Below are 18,256 nucleotides of genomic sequence, written 5' to 3'. Positions count from 1 at the left end.
AACAAAGACAAGGTTTTTTGGACCACGACTACTGATGGGAACTTCTCTACAGCTTCAGCTTATAAAATGCTGAGACAAAAAATAACTCTCATGCCCCAGTCCAAAGAAATTTGCCTTTTCAAATTTCCTTTTTTATGTGGAGACTTACTAAAAAGAAACTTCCTTTTGATGATACTCTTACCAGGTTTGGAATTCAGCTAGATACCAAATGCATTTATTACAGAATTAATAAATAAGAGACTCTTAATCATGTATTTGCTAGGAGCGACCTGGCCCATAGAGCATGGAAAATGGCTTCAGATCTACTGGGCATCAACTATATGCAACTCAATGTTGCTGATATTTTGAAAAACTGGTGGAACAAGAAACCTTTTAAGGTTGTTCACAGAGTTCTATTAAATATTACTCCTAGCATTGTTTGTTGGGAAATTTGGAAAGCAAGGTGCACAAAGAAATATGACAACAAGAATACTTCTAATGCTAGAATCAAGCAAAAGCTCTTATTTCAAGTCAAGATCACTCTGGGCAAAATTTTCATTGAGAATGAATGAAGACTGGAACTGGGAGCTTGTTTATGACATGGCTATCAACTATAGAACAAGAATCACCAGCAAATTGGTCCAATGGGAATGCTCAGAGCAGTATTCATTTATTTTAAATATTAATGGCAGTTGCTCTCCCTCTTTATCCAAGGCAGGGGCAGGAGGAATTGTTAGGAAGAGAAATGGAGACTTGGTTATTGGCATTTGCTAAACCACTCCAATTCTTAACTAACAATTCTAGTGAAATTCAAGCTGCCCTTTATGGATTAAAGTGGTGTCACAATAATAATCTCTCAGATTTTCTAATGCAACTGGATTCTCTCTTTGTTGTGCAGATGATTCAAGGTAAAAGCAAAGTTCCATGGAATTATCAAAAGTTGATTGAAGAAGTTAAGAAGATAGTCATCATAAGAAATGTCAAAGTAATACACTGCTACAGAGAAGCCAACATGGTTGCAGATGCATTGTCCAAGTTTTCCAATTTTCTCAATCAAGAAAGATTTTATTACCAAGAGAGTGACCTGCCAGCTGTTGCTCTAGGTCCTCTACGCATGGATAAAATGGGCTTTCCATCATTCAGAATCAGGCCTGCAAAGCATACAGGGTGGTATTTTGATCCACCTTAGACTGATAAGTTCCCATTGCTCAAACTGGACCTCAATCTAAGTCTGTAAGTAGATGGGGACAAACTTTGGGTGCTTGACGTGGCGTGATTTTATGCCATAATCGATGCTTTTCGGCTATAAGTTTTACTTGTTTTTAAGCAAGTCTATGTGATTTTACGTGTTTTTATTATGTTTCAGGTATTACGAGGTCCCAAGAGCCTATTTGTGAAAAATGAGTGAAAAACGTGAAAAAAAGAGTTGAAGAGCTCAAAGGAATAAAGCGGTGTGAAATGAAGAAATTTGAAGAAAAATGGGATAAGACCTGAAGAAAACAAGAGGAAAAAAAAGAGAGGAGAGGGGGGGGGGGGGGACACATTTTGGTTTTTGTCCCCCAAAGTGAAAAGAAAAAGAAAAAGAGAAGATATCAATATTTATTGAAATTGCATGAAAGAAGAATTCAACAACGTAAGAATATTTTCTCGCTTGCAACATTACGGAGCATCCGTATTTAATTTTGGTTTTTAAAAGTCTCCCAATGAGTTTTTTTTCCTACACCCATAAATAGCCCATAAAATAGATTTTTACATATCTTTGGCATTATACTCAAGTTTGGAGGCTAGGGGTTCCTACGTAAATATTCTTTCTTTTATTTAATCCTTGTTTATTGGAATTTCTAGATGACAATTAAGATTGATACTCTTGTTATACTTCTTTATTCATCGACATTATTCTTAATCAAGTAAGTTCTTGTTATTTTAATTATTCTTGTTCTTGAACGTTTCTCAAGGGAGTAGCTAAACCTAGGACTCGCCCATTTACTTTATTTGAAACTCGAAAGAGGAAGAACGGGGTTGGGATAGAATAATTAACATGAATTTGGGACGTTAATCCTCATCTAATGGAAATTGACCTAGGAATAGGCGATACCACTTGTAGCCATATTCGGGTGTTCTTAATGCTCCTAATTGCTTGAGGGATCTTCAATTGGGTAATCTAGTTAATCTTTGGGAGGAGTTAATTTGGAGTCATTATCCGAGGCTAATTAACATAAACTTGCTATTATTTATAATTCGTGAGCAAGGTTGAGGACATGGTAGAAGGAAACCAAGACTCTATGCAAGTTCCTCCCAAACCTTACTTATATTCTGCCTCAAGATCAGAGGTAGATTCATCAACAGTAGAATTGGCCTAGTCTTTATTTGTTGATCTGCCAGCTGTTATTTGTGTAGTCTTATTCTGTTGTGAACTTTTAGCAAAAGATGGTATGGTTGCCTCTATTTTTCATCGACTACTAATTTACAACTCCCTTTTATCATTTTATGAGACGCACTTTCCTTTTTAGTCTGTCTAAAAAAGAATGACATTTTTATATTTAGTCCTTTCTCAGTTTCTATGTGATGTAATTTGACTAGGCACGGAGTCTAAAAAATAAATTGGGATAGATGGAGTACTTGCTCCGCGTATTTATCCTTGAAGACGGTGGCACGTCTAGTATCTGATGTGCTTAGATGTCCTTGGGTGTGAGGAGGTGCAAATTCACGTTTTTCTCAATGTTAGTGCTGGAAAGAAGAAAAACTACTATGTATAGTCATGATGCACAGAGATGGGGGCGGGGGAAATGGTGTCTTTTCCATGAAGTCATATTATGAGAGAGTTTCTTGTTCACATATATCGGTGTGGATCACAAGGGTACCGAGAAAGGTGTACTTTTTCACTTAGCTAGCTATGAGGGGGTGATATTGACGGTGGAGAATTTGAGGAAGAAAGAGATTACTTGTGTCGGTTGGTGTTTCATGTGCTAAGAATCAGGAGAAGATGGGAATCTCCTCCTTTTACATTGTCAGATAGCTACATGTTTATGGTGGGAAATTCTGAGATCGTTCAGACTTGAGTTGGTGATGTCGGGCATTGTGAAAGAGATATCTAGGGCATGAGATGTTGCTCCTCTAGAACTTATGTAGATCATATGCGGAGAGAGAAATAAGAAAGTTTATGAGGGAGTAGAGAAAGACTTTGTGTGATTGAGAGGAATCGCCTATTTTCTCTTATTTCCTTTTGGTGCACCCACGAGCTTCCTACATGTATAGATGATTGGGTGTTATTTGTGGAAAACCATGTCTTCTTGTAAATTGAAGCTCCAAGAATCAAGTGGTCCAGTTGTCCCAATTTGTTTGACACCTTTGCATTTTTCATAGCTAATATTGAATAATTATTTAAAAGTTAATTTAGAAATTTTAAGTTGAAAAAATATATTACAAGTTGCAAATGTGTCATTTCAAACCGAGAAAAGACTACTAGAACGGGTAATATAATAATCATTATGGATAAAAGAATATATCTTTACAAGTCGAAGAGTTTAATCTTACACAGCGTTTTGAGTGTTTTTTCTAGTTTTGCTTCTTCTTTTTTTTCTCATGGTAAATTTCATGTTATGCATTTGTTGATTTAGTGTAAACAACAAGTGCAATTGGATTTATTTTATTTATAGTGCCTGAGAACGCTTCCGATATACTATAATCGTTCTGGAATCTGCCATAACTGAATAAATATAAGACGTTAACTACTTATGATAGTGACCAAATAGAGAAAGAAACAAACAGCTTGAATCAAAGAAGAAAGAAGAGAAAATGATGTGTGATAAGAGGAGAAAAGTCCTTAGAGGTTGCCGATCACCAGAATTGACGAGTAAATGCTGAAATCTTTGGATGCATCTAATATTTAATGCGGAGACTTTTCCAATCCCAAGTAATTGCAGTACAATTCTTTAGTCATCCATTTATTTACCAGGATTTATTCTTTCTACTAGTTCAATGATCCAACTGCCCATGGCCAGAGGAGGATCCAGGATTTTAGCTATATGGGTTCGACTTTTAGGGTTCCTAGCTTTGAACCCATTATATTTTTAAGGTTATAATTTTGTATCTATTATTTATTGCAATTTTAGTAAAGTTATAGTGAAATGGTTTAATAGAGGAGTTTGGGCAGAAAGGAGAGGAACTTGAAAAAGACAGCTTGAATCAAAGAAGCTAGAAGAGAAAATGACGCATAATCAGAGAAGAAAAGCCCTTAGCAATTATCAGATATATCAAGTCAGTCTCTTCACAAGGCTTGAAAATGATGTCTTTGTTATTTCTGCAAGACTTGAAGTCTTTCCATTGACAAAAATGTGCTTTGAAAATTCCCTCACAGTCCTTAACATACGTTTCTACAACTTTTCCAAATCCACTTATATTCTGGAGATTGAAGATTCTAATGGACATACAAGTTAATGGAGATTAAATAATGTAATTTCACCATGTTTTTCTTATCATGGACGAGTAATTTATAAAGTGGTGTATAATCCTATTTGTGCTTCTAATAATTCATATTCATGAAGCATTTAGAAGATTACGAGTTGTAGAACACTTCCTTAAACTTTTGTTATTACTTTGTGCATCAAAATTTTGTAGGTTCAAAAGATATTAATCACTGTGAGTTTAAAATCAGGTTAATAGAATAAAGATCACTTTTTATCATTTTGTCCTTGCATATTTTCTTGTTCAATTTTGTTTGTAATTCACACATTTAATATGAGTTATATTAGAGAGAGAGAGCGAGCGAGCTCAGCGGTTGATATGTAATAATTCATGATAATAAAGGAGCCACTGGAAGAATGAGTCATGATATATTATTGAATTGTAACTAGAAAAGAAAGTAAAGCACTATGCTTAGCTGTCAAATGGTAGTTAGCTGCAGATTAAGAGTAAGTGGTTAGGAAAGTTAGTTATTTTCAGCCATGTGCTGGTCACGTATCACCAAGTCACTTGTAAAAGACACAGAAGTTGTATTTTCATTTCTTCTCCTTCAATGACATTGTAGAAATTTCTCTCTCTAAATATTTCCCCCAAATCAATTCTATCTTTGCATGTTTGTGATTATGCGGTAGTAGTAGAAATCTAATATATATATATATATATATATATATATATATATATATATATATATATATATATATATATATATATATTATTGATTAAAAATCAAATATGATAGGATTCTAATGTGCACATCTAAAAAAGAAAAAGAAAAGAAGAATCAGACAAGTTACTTGACCTAATTGTTTAAGAATTGTACACATAAAATTAAGAAAAAATTATAATATAAATTTGATGAAACTGTAGATAGAATACACATGCGAAGCACGTGACGAGAAACTATCTATATATATCATATATCATATATATATATAAAAGCAGGCAAAGGGCCGCTGACATGGCACATCTCTTTGATTAGAATGGCCATTAATCTATTTTTTCATTTTTTTGGCATTTTACAATTTAGAAATCCTATACTAATTTTTTTTTTAAAAAAAAATAAAAAGAAAAAGAAAACCAAAAGACACTTTCGGGGATATCACGTCCTTTTGCTATAATTGACTGGTTATTAGCGTTACTACAATGACAGTTTCCTTTGCGCAGAAGTTAGTGCTATCATAATTCTTGAATGTGTGATAAAGGATTAATACTCTCGAATCAGTTTCATCCCTTTTTATTACTTTCTTGGCATGGCCTCCAACACGTTTGACATGCATCTTCTTCCTCTGGTGTTTGTCGTATATATTAATTAATCCTTTTCCCATTATATTATCCTTGTATTTTTTTTTATCAGTGTTTTTTTGGGATATATGATATTTAGCACACATTCTTTTTCTGCAACTATACATATGATTTCCTTTATATATAAGTTTGCAAAAGCGGATATGGATCCCTCTTCTCATCGATTTTGATGCTTCGAAATTGTGAATCATAAGGGAACAACTTCTCTCAGATAAAATCATGGGTTCTAAAGGAAACAAGTTTAACGACGGAACAAGTCTCCTGCCGGGGGAGCCAACTCTATGCTCAAACGGTTCTGGTATGGCAGCGACGATGGGACTTTGCTCGAATTGTTACAGAGGCGAAGATGGGACTTTGCTCGAAGGGTTACAGAGGCGATGATGGGACTTTGCTCGAAGTGTTACAGACACTATAAGATGATCCGGTGATGGCTAAAGTAGCGATGGAGATGCGTTTCAAGGTGCGTGTCGAATTTAAAATTCTGTATAATAAAATATTTCTTGTATTGTTTGTTTAAAGGTAACATTGTAATTAACTTATTTTTCATTAACTTATATTATATATTAGTAGTTGATGCAGAACTATTTCCTATTTATGATCACATGGAAATTCGTTTAAGAGTTTTAGATTATTCGCATAATGTTTCTTTATGCTTAAGTTGGCATTTTTTGACAAAATAAATGAATTAATCCTTTTTTAACACAACTAATTGCGGATACTAGACAATTTAGCATCAAAATTCTATAAATCAAGGGCGCCTTTAATCTTCCAAATGGCGCGAAATTACCCGAGTTAAGCACCACCCAAGCACCCCTTCCTCTCCCCCCACAAAAAGTTATCAAGCTGGAAAAGTACATATCTACATTATTCTTTCCTGAAAGATTGAACGGGCTGGTTAGGTCACAAAGAAAAGGAAAAAAGAAAAGAAAAAGAAACACAAAAAATATCGATGAGTCTCATAATAAAAAGGGAGGAACTTAGTTAAAAGGGGCCTTTACAAAATGAATAGAGGTATATGACCCTCATATGACCCTCTGTATTCATGGACGATTGTGAAATAACACAGATACGATCTGTTGATTTTGTGAATTTGTGACGGACGAGTTCGGGCTGGTTTGCTTTGTTTGTTTCCCCTATGCTTTACAAGGAAAAATCATAAGACCATAAAAATTTACTTCTCTAATGAAAACTAAACAATTACATACTCATATACATACATTAAAGAAAAAAAATCATTTTTCAAAATTTATTAATACATGCACATAAATTCTTTACATGCTTTAAGGGGAAAACTATATATTGTTTTACCTATATAGGTTATTCAAAATCAAATATCTTTTGATGACTAAACCCCTTCCAGGATGAAATTATTTGATAAAAAGTAAAAATAAGTGTTAATAACAGAATGGGTTAAAATATGATTTTTTTTTTTTAAAAAAAAAAAAATTCTAAAAGTCTGTAACAACAATTACTAACAAATAATATTTTTTTTTTTTTTATTAAAGCCACCTTCATGGTGGGGGGTTAGGCTTCACCCCTACCTTGTATATTAATAACCAAAAGGAGAATACATGCACTCGAGGTATGAAGTGCCTAACCTCGATAAGTTTCTAAAGCTTTGGGCATACCCATTGCTTCTATCCTTGTTCTCCAAGGTCTAAAATTAAAAGATTTACACAAATTAGGACCATAGGTCACTATAGAGATGGTGAGAGAGTGAATCTCATGTTCCCAGTTTAGCTCCCAAAAGATTGAGGTTAGACTATACATCAGGTACCACATCATTAAAAGTGATATCTTTGAATTTTTTGTTCCTAATCCTGAAATTAGGAGTTTCACACTTATCCAAGTTGATATGTCCTCTAATTTGAGTAGGAAGATCTTCGAAATAGGAGAATATTTTGATGCCTCGGTGGTTGTGGCTCATTGCCGCTAGCAAATCGGATACCTTATTAGCTTCACGATAGCAGTGTTGGATAGACCATGTTGCACCCTCCAGTTTCCTTCTAATGTCCCTGATGGTTCCCTCAATCTGCCAAGGAATCTTGAAAATTTGCTTAACCCAAGAAAGTAAAAGGATGGAATCGCTTCGACTCAATGTTAGTGAAGTTGTCTTGAATGCACCATTGAATTCCAAATAAAAAGAGCCTTTGCTTCCAGCTGTTGCTAGTTCCATTATTAAAGTGAATGGAGTAAGCCATTATCATTTTCCCTTGTGCGTCTCGATGATTCCTCCTCCCCCACATGATCCATTTCTCGTGCTCCCATCACTATTTAGCTTGAAGAAGTTGGAGGGAGGGTTTGTTCCGAAGAACTATCCCCAAAACTTAAACACTATCTTCTTGTCTAGAAGTTGGATTAGTTCTTCCCAAGATAAATCATATTTGAAATTTAAGAATTGTAATCTAATAATCATAAGAATGGTTTGACCTATCGATGAAGTAATTTGGGAAGGAAAGATTTTTTCTTTCCAAATCTACTACTACATCCGGTTCTCCACGCTTCCCAAACCACGACAATAGGACAAATCCTAATTAGGAGAGCCGAAATAGGATTATTGGGAACTACGGACCACCAAGAATTAAATGCTTCACGTAAGGTTAAAGAAAATACCTGAAATACCCATTAATGATCCGAAGTGTTTCCAAGCAGCAAGGGCTAACGTGCCATTTAAAAATAAGTGTTGAGTGGTTTCAGGTACAGGGATTCTGCAACAATGGCATTTAAGATTGCTCCTGATGCCAAATTTTTGGATGTTGTCATCTGTTGAAATCTTCCTAAGAAGGATCCTCCAAGAAATAAAGGACATCTTGAAAGGTAAGGCTTTATGCCAAACCTTACTGATAAAAGAATTCTCAGCTCTAGAATGTCTCAATAGGTTCCAAGCACTCCCCACTGAGAAGGAACCATTATTGGACAATTTCCAGAGTGGTTTGTCATTAAAATCTTGGATTATAATGTCCATATTCTGAATACAGATCTTGACTTGATCATGAACCCCTGGACAGAGGTCCCAATGCCAAACACCATCAACAAGAATGTCCTTTAGACATATATTTTTGGGGCTGAAATCAGGGAGAATAAGTTTATATAAAGGACCTAGAAAGGTCCAGTTATCAAACCAGAAAGAGATCAGACCCTTGCCAACTGACCAATGTAAGTTATCCTCCACTTTATCTTTAATTGTACACATAGCTTTCCAGTTGTGAGATTGACCAGCCCTCCATTTAACTTTCACAGGGTGAGATTTGTGGCTATATTTGGCATTCAGGAATATGGACCATAGAGATTCCACAGTTCTAAATCTCCACCATTGTTTAGCAGTGAAGGCCTTACTAACATCTCCCAAGCTCCTGAAGTTAGTGCCCCCTTCGGTAAAAGGGAAAGCCATATTATCCCAGGAAGACCAGTGATATTTTTTGGCACCATCGGTACCACTCCAAAAGAACCTATTTAGCTCCAGTTCAATTATCTTAAAAACACCTTTAGGAGGTTGCAGGACAGCCAGAAGATGAGACGGCATTGCTTGGAGAACATGCTTGATAAGAGTGCTTTTGCCTCCTGGGGAAAGAAGCTTGCAATTCCATCCCCTAATTCTGGTGAGGATCTTCTGGATCATTTCAGAGTAGTAAGAGATTCTTTTTCTACCGGTATACAGAGGACAGCCAAGATATTTGAAAGGTAAGGATTCCTTCTTCATTCCAGTAATCCTGGATGCCCTGTCAACTCTTCTTGAACTAGCCTTGGAATGGAGAATAATAGTACTTTTATGCTTGTTAATTTGTTGTCCAGAAGCAGCTTCATAAGATCCCAAGGTTCTCATAATCCTTTTCAAGGATTTTCTGTTTCCACTGGTGAATAAGATAACATCATCTGCAAAACAAAGATGGTTAATATTAGGCCCTCTTTTATTCATATAAAAATTTCTAAAGTTGGGGTCATCATGAAGTTTGTTAAGTAATAAAGAAAGAGGTTCCGCACTTATAACAAAAAGAGAAGGGGAAATGGGATCTCCCTGTCTGAGACCATTTTCAGATTTAAAGAAACCAAACCTCCCTCCATTGAGTACTAAGGAATACCAGTTATTAGAGATAAATTTAAGAATCAGATTAACCCAATGATCATTGAAGCCCAATCTTTTCATGACAGCACAGAGATAAGGCCACGAGACTTTATCATAAGCCTTGGCCATATCTAATTTGATAACCATATTGCCTCCCTTATTGGGCTTTCCCATATCATTGAGGATCTCTTGAGCCAGAAGGATGTTTTCTGAGATCATTCTGCCTTTGATGAAGCCACTTTGGTTGGGGGAAATGAGTTTAGGAAGAAGAGGACCCAATTTGGAGTTAATAATCTTGGATATGATTTTGCTAGTCACATTGCACAGACTGATTGGTCTGAGATCTGAGAACTGTTGAGGGTGCTCAATCTTTGGAATCATGACAAGGCAGGTGTGTGAAAAGAATTTAGGCAAAAAAACACCTCCACTAAAGAAGCTTTGGATAGCATTCACCAGGTCATTAGAAATTATCTCCCAAGTAGCTTGGAAAAACTTTCCATTCAGTCCATCAGGACCTGGAGAGCTGTCAGGATCAATGGACATAACAGCTTCCTTTATCTGTTGGATAGTAGGTATGGAGTTGAGCTCAATGTTATCTTGATTAGTAACTATGGGAGAGATGAGATCCAGAATAGGATGATCTGCGTCTCCTTCTAAAGAACTGAATAGCTCTTGGAAATATTGAATGCCTGCATTAGCAATGTCCTGATTACCAAAAATCCAATCACCATTTCTATTTTTAATCTGGTGAATACTGAGTCTCCTTCTTCTTCCCTTGATGGTGTTGTGGAAGAAAGCAGAATTAACATCACCCTCAACTAGCCACTTGATTCTAGCCTTTTGTTTCAAAGAAAGAGTCCCTCCTTTTAAGAGCAGTTATGTATTCAGCATTGGCATAATTAAGGAGAGTTCTGTTTTCAGGAGAGCTATCAGCCAGAAGGTTATTTTCTAGATCAGCAATTTTGCTCTCCATCTTGGTCACTTCCTCATAGATGTCTCCAAAAGTAGCCCTTGACCAAACACTCAACACCTTAGAAGTTCTTTTCAATTTCTGATGAAGGATCCATAGGGGATTTCCATAAATGTTCTCCTCCCAAGCCTGTTGGACAACATTAAGGAAATCCGGATGATCAACCCAAAGATTGAGAAATTTGAAGAACTTAATAGGATTGCCATCTTCTTTTTGACAGTTTACCAACAAAGGAGCATGATCAGAACCAGTGCTTGGAAGATGATTAACTGTAGTAAAATCAAAAGAAGAAGTCCACTCTGCGTTGATAAGGACTCTGTCTAGTCTCTTCCAAATGGCATTCTGCCCTCTGTTATCACACCAAGTGTAGGGTGATCCTAGAAAGCCTGCATCTTGAAGACCCGAATCCTCCATACAATTAAGAAAATCAAAGCTCTCAGAAATATTGAAGGGTCTTCCCCCTTTTTTTTCATCAGCTTCGACAATCACGTTAAAATCCCCTAAAACAGCCCATGGAGCATTTAAATCTGAAGAGAAACTTTCAATAGATTCCCATAGTTCTTGTCTGAGATTACTATCGCACTTAGCATAGACAGCAGATAAAAAAGCCAGATCATTATTATTGAGACCTCTAACGCTAGCAGAAACAATTTGATCACAGTCATCAATAATCACAATATCATAACTATTACTCCATAAGATCCATATCTTGTTATTCATATTGCAGTAGCAATGATCCATACCCAGTTGTCTTTTGACACTGTCCGCAAGACCAAATTGAGGAGGATCTTGCAAAACAGGTTCTAGCAATATAATAATAGACAGTTTATAATTAGCTTTGAGAGTTTTTAGCCTCTCAAGAGCACCCATAGTTCTTACTCCCCTTATGTTCCATGATAGAATACTAATCATAAGAAACAATAGGGGGTTGAGGTTTATAAAGCCGCTGGGCTCTGGTTTTGATAGGGGAGAAATTCCCTTTCAAGGTTTCTTGACTCTTAGACCCTCTAGGAGAGAGATTACCAGCCATAGAAGATAAGTAATCTTCTTTCTGTTGATCATTGAAATTAAACATGGTCCTTCTGGCATTTTCATCATCAGATTTTGCATCAATATATTCCTCCTCTGAGTTGGAGCATTCAGAGATTATATCAGTAGCATCTTTATCAAACTCATTATTCTCAGTCTCAAGGTTATTTTTTCCATCATCAGAGGACTCACCAGGATCAATAGGAAATTTAGGTTGTAGAGCTTCGAATGAATTTCCTAAATTGATGGTGATGGTGCCCCCCTTTAAGCTATCTCCTTGTTGAATTTCCCTGCAAAAACCCCTTTTTGGCACTACCTCTTTAAAACTGTCATCATATTTGCCATTTCGAGATTGTTCGGAGTCTTCGACAATGGTAGGAGAGGAGTTTGTTGGATCACTAGTGGCCACATTAACTTCTTTCGACTGATTCACACCTTCAGCTACTTCTACTACTTTTCTATTGGAAGTAGAATCTTCCATATCTTTGCAGGTCGTCTCAATCAGAGCATCTTTGGTAATATCATTCAGAAAGTTGTCTGAGAGATTATTATCAGAACTGGTAATATTGCCTTGAACCTTGTTGATCTCCTCCCTATCTTCCTTAGCAGAATTACCCCCCTTGGTAGCTATAAAAACTTGTTTCACATTTTTTCTTGGTTGGTTGGTCTTTGTTTTCTGGTTAGGATTTTTGTTAGCAGCCTCGTTATCCTTAGATGTAGAGACCTGCTTTTTGGATCTTTGGGGATCCTCCCGGGGTTTTTGCTGGTTAGGGATAGTCTCTTTAGCATTTTGGACCTTCTCCTGATGCCCCTGCATCTTGTTAGAATCATTCACTTTCTCCTTTCCCTTACCTTTGTTGTTGTCAATATGAGTGCAATTGTGGATAGAATGACCCTGATGTTTACATTGGAGGCAATAATCCGGGATTCCTTCATATTCAACTTGCTGATCATATCCCCCCATAGGTTTGCCTTCATCATCTAATAAACCAACCCAAACCGAGGGAGGGAGAGGTAGGGAACAACATTAAGTAGGAACGGAAGGCAAGAAGACCTAAGCCAAGCGTCTAATAAAACTTACTGTTTGTAATAATTAGTAGTACTACTTATGAATATTATATACCTTTGAATAAAATCACTAATATATATTATTATCTACAATAATTAATACTACTCTGTATTATTTGTGAATGACATTTAACATGATTCAAAGGCTTACGTTACTTTTTTTCCTCTATAAAATGAGCCTGAACTTCTCTACCACATTGAGAGAATGACTCCTCAAAAACCATTTTATTATCAGTCTTTAAAAAAGGTTAGGTGATGTTTTCATTTTTTCCCATATGTATGTATTACATTAACTTTAATTTTTTTTGTTGGTGTTACAGTTTCTTTTTATCACTTTTACCTCTATAATTAAAAAAAATTAAAACCACTTCGCAATGCATTGACATAAGCGCGGGCTATTTGACTAGTTTATATATATAAAAGAGAGACATAGGCCCGGTGACGTGGCACTCTCTTAGACCAGCATACATATTTATCTTTTGCCTTAAATTTTCACCCTTTTTTCCTATTTAAAATTAAAAAATATGGAAACTCTTCAGAAAGGTTGTGTCCTATTTAGTGATTAATCTCTTCTCTAACCGTTGGCTTCTTCTTTTAAAACAACGTCAAACTCCAAGCACCACATGGAAAAACCATTCTACTCTCCTGACCAATATACCATCACAAAAAAAATTAGCAATAATTTTAAACTTTGACCATGCAGACGCACCAAAAATTTAAACTTTTGCCATGGAAACGCACCAAAAAATACAGATAACATTTGAAAATTAAAACTCTTTTACTACTCTTACACTCCGCCAAATCACAATGGAGTTGAGACTGGGACTATCGGGTCGTTAGGAATCGGTAACACGAAAATTAAAGTTACTTTGAATGTCTTTACTGTTTTATTAAGTTTTCGTATTGTCATTTTAGTCCTTCAAGTTTTTGCTTTGTGTTTTGCAATTCAGTCCCTAAGGTTGTTGGGAGAAGGGACAGCTGTCACTAAAATCCAATGCTGGATTTGTACATATCCAGCTGCTATGTACTGCATTGGGTATGATTTGAATGAAACAACTTTCTTCTTCCTCAATTCTTCTCTGCTTCTTTCTCTTTTCTTATTTCTGTAGAATTTCTCCTGAAATTCATAGTAACAAGAGGCACTCTCTTGTTACAAATGGCATCAGAGCCAACTGGGCTCATTGCTTCCGCCGCCATGGTTCCGATTTCAGATCTTCAGAGCTTGCAAAATGATGTGAAAGCCATGCAAGTCCAACTATCTTCATTTGTTGAAGATTCCGGGAAGAGGTTTGAAACAATGGAAACAACTCAGACTCACTTTCAATCACAGTTAGATGAGGTCCGAGAAGCTAATAAGAAGCTGGATTTCATCATCTCCAACATGGGATTGGCCTCACGAGCAGGTTCTGCCCCTTGCACACCACCTTCCACCATTCAATCTTCTCAACCTATTAACACCAACAGCTCCTTGCAATCTGTTCCACCGGGAACTTCTGTTTGTCCAGTGATTCGAGAGATTGGAGGAACATCAGGTAACAAAACCCCGATTCAAAATACACTTTTTACTCCTTCCACTTATCCTATAGGTAGAGGATTCACTTTTCCTCCTGCTCCAGTGTTCAATAGCCCTCCAATTTTTCAAAACCATCCTTACACACCTACTGCTTCTCCTCTTTTACCCACACCTGTAGACCACACTGATTCTTCTTTAAAAAATTTGAAGCCTAAAATTAATTTTCCAGAATTTGATGGAACCAATCCAAGGGGTTGGTTGAGGAAATGTGAGAAATTTTTTGAACTTTACCACATTCCTGAACATGAGAAGCTAAACTATGCTTCTGTTCATGTTAGGGATATGGTAGATGTGTGGTTGGATAGTTATATAGTCAACAATAAAGGAAGGATAACATGGGCTAAATTTTGTGTTGAAGTCTGTAGGAGGTTTGGTAATGTACGGCCTCAAGATATTGTGGATGAGTTTAATAAGATAATGCAGGCTGGCAGTGTTGATCAATATCAGGAAAAATTTGAGGAACTCACTAGTTACATGTCCATTATCAATCCCTTGTTGAATGAAGCTCATTTTGTGTCCAGTTTCATTAGTGGCTTAAGACCTGAGCTAAAACCTTTGGTGAAGTTAGCCAATCCCTTAACCATAATGGATGCATATGAAACTGCTAAAGTATATGAAGAATCTTTTTCAGCCTTAGCCTATCTTGTTTCCCCTCCCAGACAACCTCAATACAACTCTTACTCCAGAAATCCTTCAATTACCTATCCCAGAACCCAAACTAATCCCAAACCACCAACTTTACCAACCCCAAACCAGCCCTTAAGATTGACTTACCCCACTCAAAAACCAAACCCAAGAGCTGCCCTCAAACCAAACAACTTGGAGACTCTTAGAACTCAGGGACTTTGTTATAAATGTCATGAGAAGTACTTCCCCGGACATCAATGTAAACCTAAGACCCTTCATGCCATGGAAGGGGTGGAAGGTGAACCAGAACCGGAAGTTGAAGAGTTTGTTGATGTTCCAGAAACCTTGGAAGAGCCAGTGGAGGAACAAGCTGAAATATCAATCAATGTAATACTTGGCTTGTCTAATACTAGTAGTCCCCATAAGACCATCAAAATTATGGGGTTTGTCAAAAAGATTCCAATAATTGTGCTCATTGATACTGGTTCCACTCATTCATTTGTGGATCCTATTATGCTTAAGAAGCTTAACAAACAGGCACAATTCTTGTCTAAAACAATGAAGATAGTGGTAGCTAATGGACAAATCTTAACTTGTGATAAGATTTGTACTGGTTTTAATTGGAAAATGCAGGAGGAAGGGTTCATTTTTGACATCAGAGTGCTAAAAATTGGTGGTTGTGACATGGTACTAGGAATGGATTGGATTGACATGATTGCTCCAATCATTCTGAACACTAGACCCTTTAGTTTATCATTCTTGAAGGAAGGAAAAATGATCACTCTACTGGGAATGACAAGAAAACAAAACATATCTCAGGTGGACAACAATGAATTATACAAGATGCTCAAGTCAGGCATATGTGAGATTATGGCAGAAATGTGTATGATCAGTCAAGGTCATTCCTCAGGTGGTGGGAACCAAGCAGGTTCAAAGATAAAAGCACTGTTGACAGCTTTCACTGATGTGTTTCAAGAACCAACTGAATTACCTCCTGCTAGAAACTGTGATCATGCTATTCAACTTACTCAAGGAGCTCAGCCTTTCAACCTAAGACCATACAGGTATTCCTTTGACCAAAAGAATGCAATTGAAGGTATAATACAAGATATGCTTAAAGCTGAGACTGTAATGCCTAGTCAGTCCCCTTTTGCTTCACCTGCTCTGTTGGTTAAAAAGAAAGATTCTACATGGAGGTTGTGTGTCGATTATAGGAGGCTAAATAGCATGACTGTTAAAAACAAATACCCTATCCCTATTATCGAAGACTTATTGGATGAGCTCAATGGAGCCAATGTTTTCTCAAAAATTGACCTTAGGGCAGGGTACCATCAAGTGAGAATGAAAGTCAGTGATGAACATAAAACTGCTTTTAGAACTCACCATGGGTTGTGGCAGTTTAGAGTAATGCCTTTTGGATTAACAAATGCTCCTGCTACTTTTCAGTCCCTTATGAATGATGTGTTTCAGTCTCAATTAAGGAAGTTCATACTTGTCTTTTTTGATGATATTTTAATATATAGTAAAAATGAGGAGGATCATTTGAAACATCTGGAAGTAGTACTGCAGGTTCTAAGGCAAAGACAAGTTGTTTGCCAAACAAAGTAAATGTGACTTTGCTCAATCACAAATTGAGTATTTAGGTCATATTATTTCTGGAAAAGGTGTAAGTACCATTCCGGAAAATTCTTTACTATGGTGGATCGTCTCAACCATCTACACTCAAAGAACTAAGAGGATTCTTAGGATTGACTGGCTATTATAGAAAGTTTATCAAGAATTATGCAATCACAAAGGGCCTCTAACTCAGTTGTTAAAAAAAGGAGGTTTCAAATGGGGACCTGAGGCCTCAAAAGCTTTTGAGGAACTGAAAGGAGCAATGACAACAACTCCTGTTCTTGCATTACCGGATTTCAATAAACCATTTGTGCTAGAAATGGATGCTTGTAATAGTGGCGTGGGTGCTGTACTAATGCAAGAAAGGAGACCTTTGGCTTTCATGAGTCAAATGCTGAGCAAAAGGCATATGGGACTGTCAACATATGAGAAGGAACTCATTGCCCTTCTGATGGCAGTGGACAGATGGAGACATTACCTTCATCCCAACCACTTCATCATCAAAACTGACCATTTTAGTTTAAAGTTTTTGCAGGAACAAAAGATCAATACTTGTTTACAACACAAAGGTTTGACAAAATTGATGGGGCTGAGCTTTGAAATTCATTACAAAAAGGGAGTGGAAAATCTGGTTGCTAATGCATTATCCAGGAGAAATGAAACAACAGAGCAAGCTCATTTCCATGTAATCACTCAAGTACTACCATGCTGGATTGAAGAGGTCCTCAACAGTTACAAAGAGGATCAGAATATCACTCAAGCCATTACTTCCATCAGTGTTGATCCCAACAACAATCAGAATCTCAGTGCCAACAAGGCTTATTGAGGTACAAGGGAAAGGTTTGGGTTGGCAACCATGGGGAGTTAAGGCAGCAACTAGTAAGGACCATTCACACTTCAGGATTAGGAGGTCACTCTGGAGTAATGGCTACTTATCAAAGAGTGAAGGCTGTGTTTTACTGGCCAGCTATGATTGAAGACATTAAGAAAATGGTGCAAGAATGTGATGTGTGCCAAAGATGTAAAGATGAGCAGGTGGCTTATCCAGGATTGTTGCAACCACTACCTATTCCTGAGAGAGCTTGGGAACACATTTCTATGGACTTTATTGAAGGATTACCAAAGTTAGAAGGGAAGGATACTATTATGGTGATTGTGGATAGGTATAGTAAGTATGCTCATTTCTTATCTATATCTCATCCTTTCACAGCTGCACAGGTTGCAAGAGTGTTCATGGATCAAGTTTATAAGCTGCATGGTTTGCCTAAAAGCATTGTCTCTGATAGAGACAAAGTGTTCCTTAGTTATTTTTGGAAAGAACTATTTAAGCAACTGCAGGTTCATTTATTGTATAGCTCGTACCTACCATCTTCGATGGACGAGACGATTTAGAGAGTTAACAGTGTTAGAAAGAACTATTTAAGGTCGTGTATTTGAGGCACAAGCCTAAGGATTGGCACAAAGGGTTTGCCTTGGCTGAGTTCTGGTACAACAGTAACTATCATTCTACATTAAAAATGACTCCTTTCAAAGTGCTCTATGGTTATGACCCTCCTCAACTTTCATT

General features: G+C 36.7%; 1 protein-coding gene across 1 annotated transcript; it reads left to right on the top strand.

Annotated features, from left to right (window-relative positions):
• The first annotated feature begins 14,028 nt into the window (after positions 1–14,028).
• LOC132045931 (uncharacterized) lies at positions 14,029–17,515 on the top strand. Its single transcript, XM_059436499.1, has 2 exons — positions 14,029–16,641; positions 16,838–17,515. Exons 1-2 carry the CDS (start codon positions 14,029–14,031, stop codon positions 17,513–17,515), a joined length of 3,291 nt encoding a protein of 1,096 aa, XP_059292482.1.
• The last annotated feature ends 741 nt before the right edge of the window (positions 17,516–18,256 follow it).

This window comes from Lycium ferocissimum, unplaced genomic scaffold, assembly GCF_029784015.1.
Source record: "Lycium ferocissimum isolate CSIRO_LF1 unplaced genomic scaffold, AGI_CSIRO_Lferr_CH_V1 ctg8621, whole genome shotgun sequence".
NCBI lineage: Eukaryota > Viridiplantae > Streptophyta > Magnoliopsida > Solanales > Solanaceae > Lycium > Lycium ferocissimum.
Note: the sequence above shows the minus strand (reverse complement) of the source record. Positions and strands in the feature narration are given on the sequence as shown.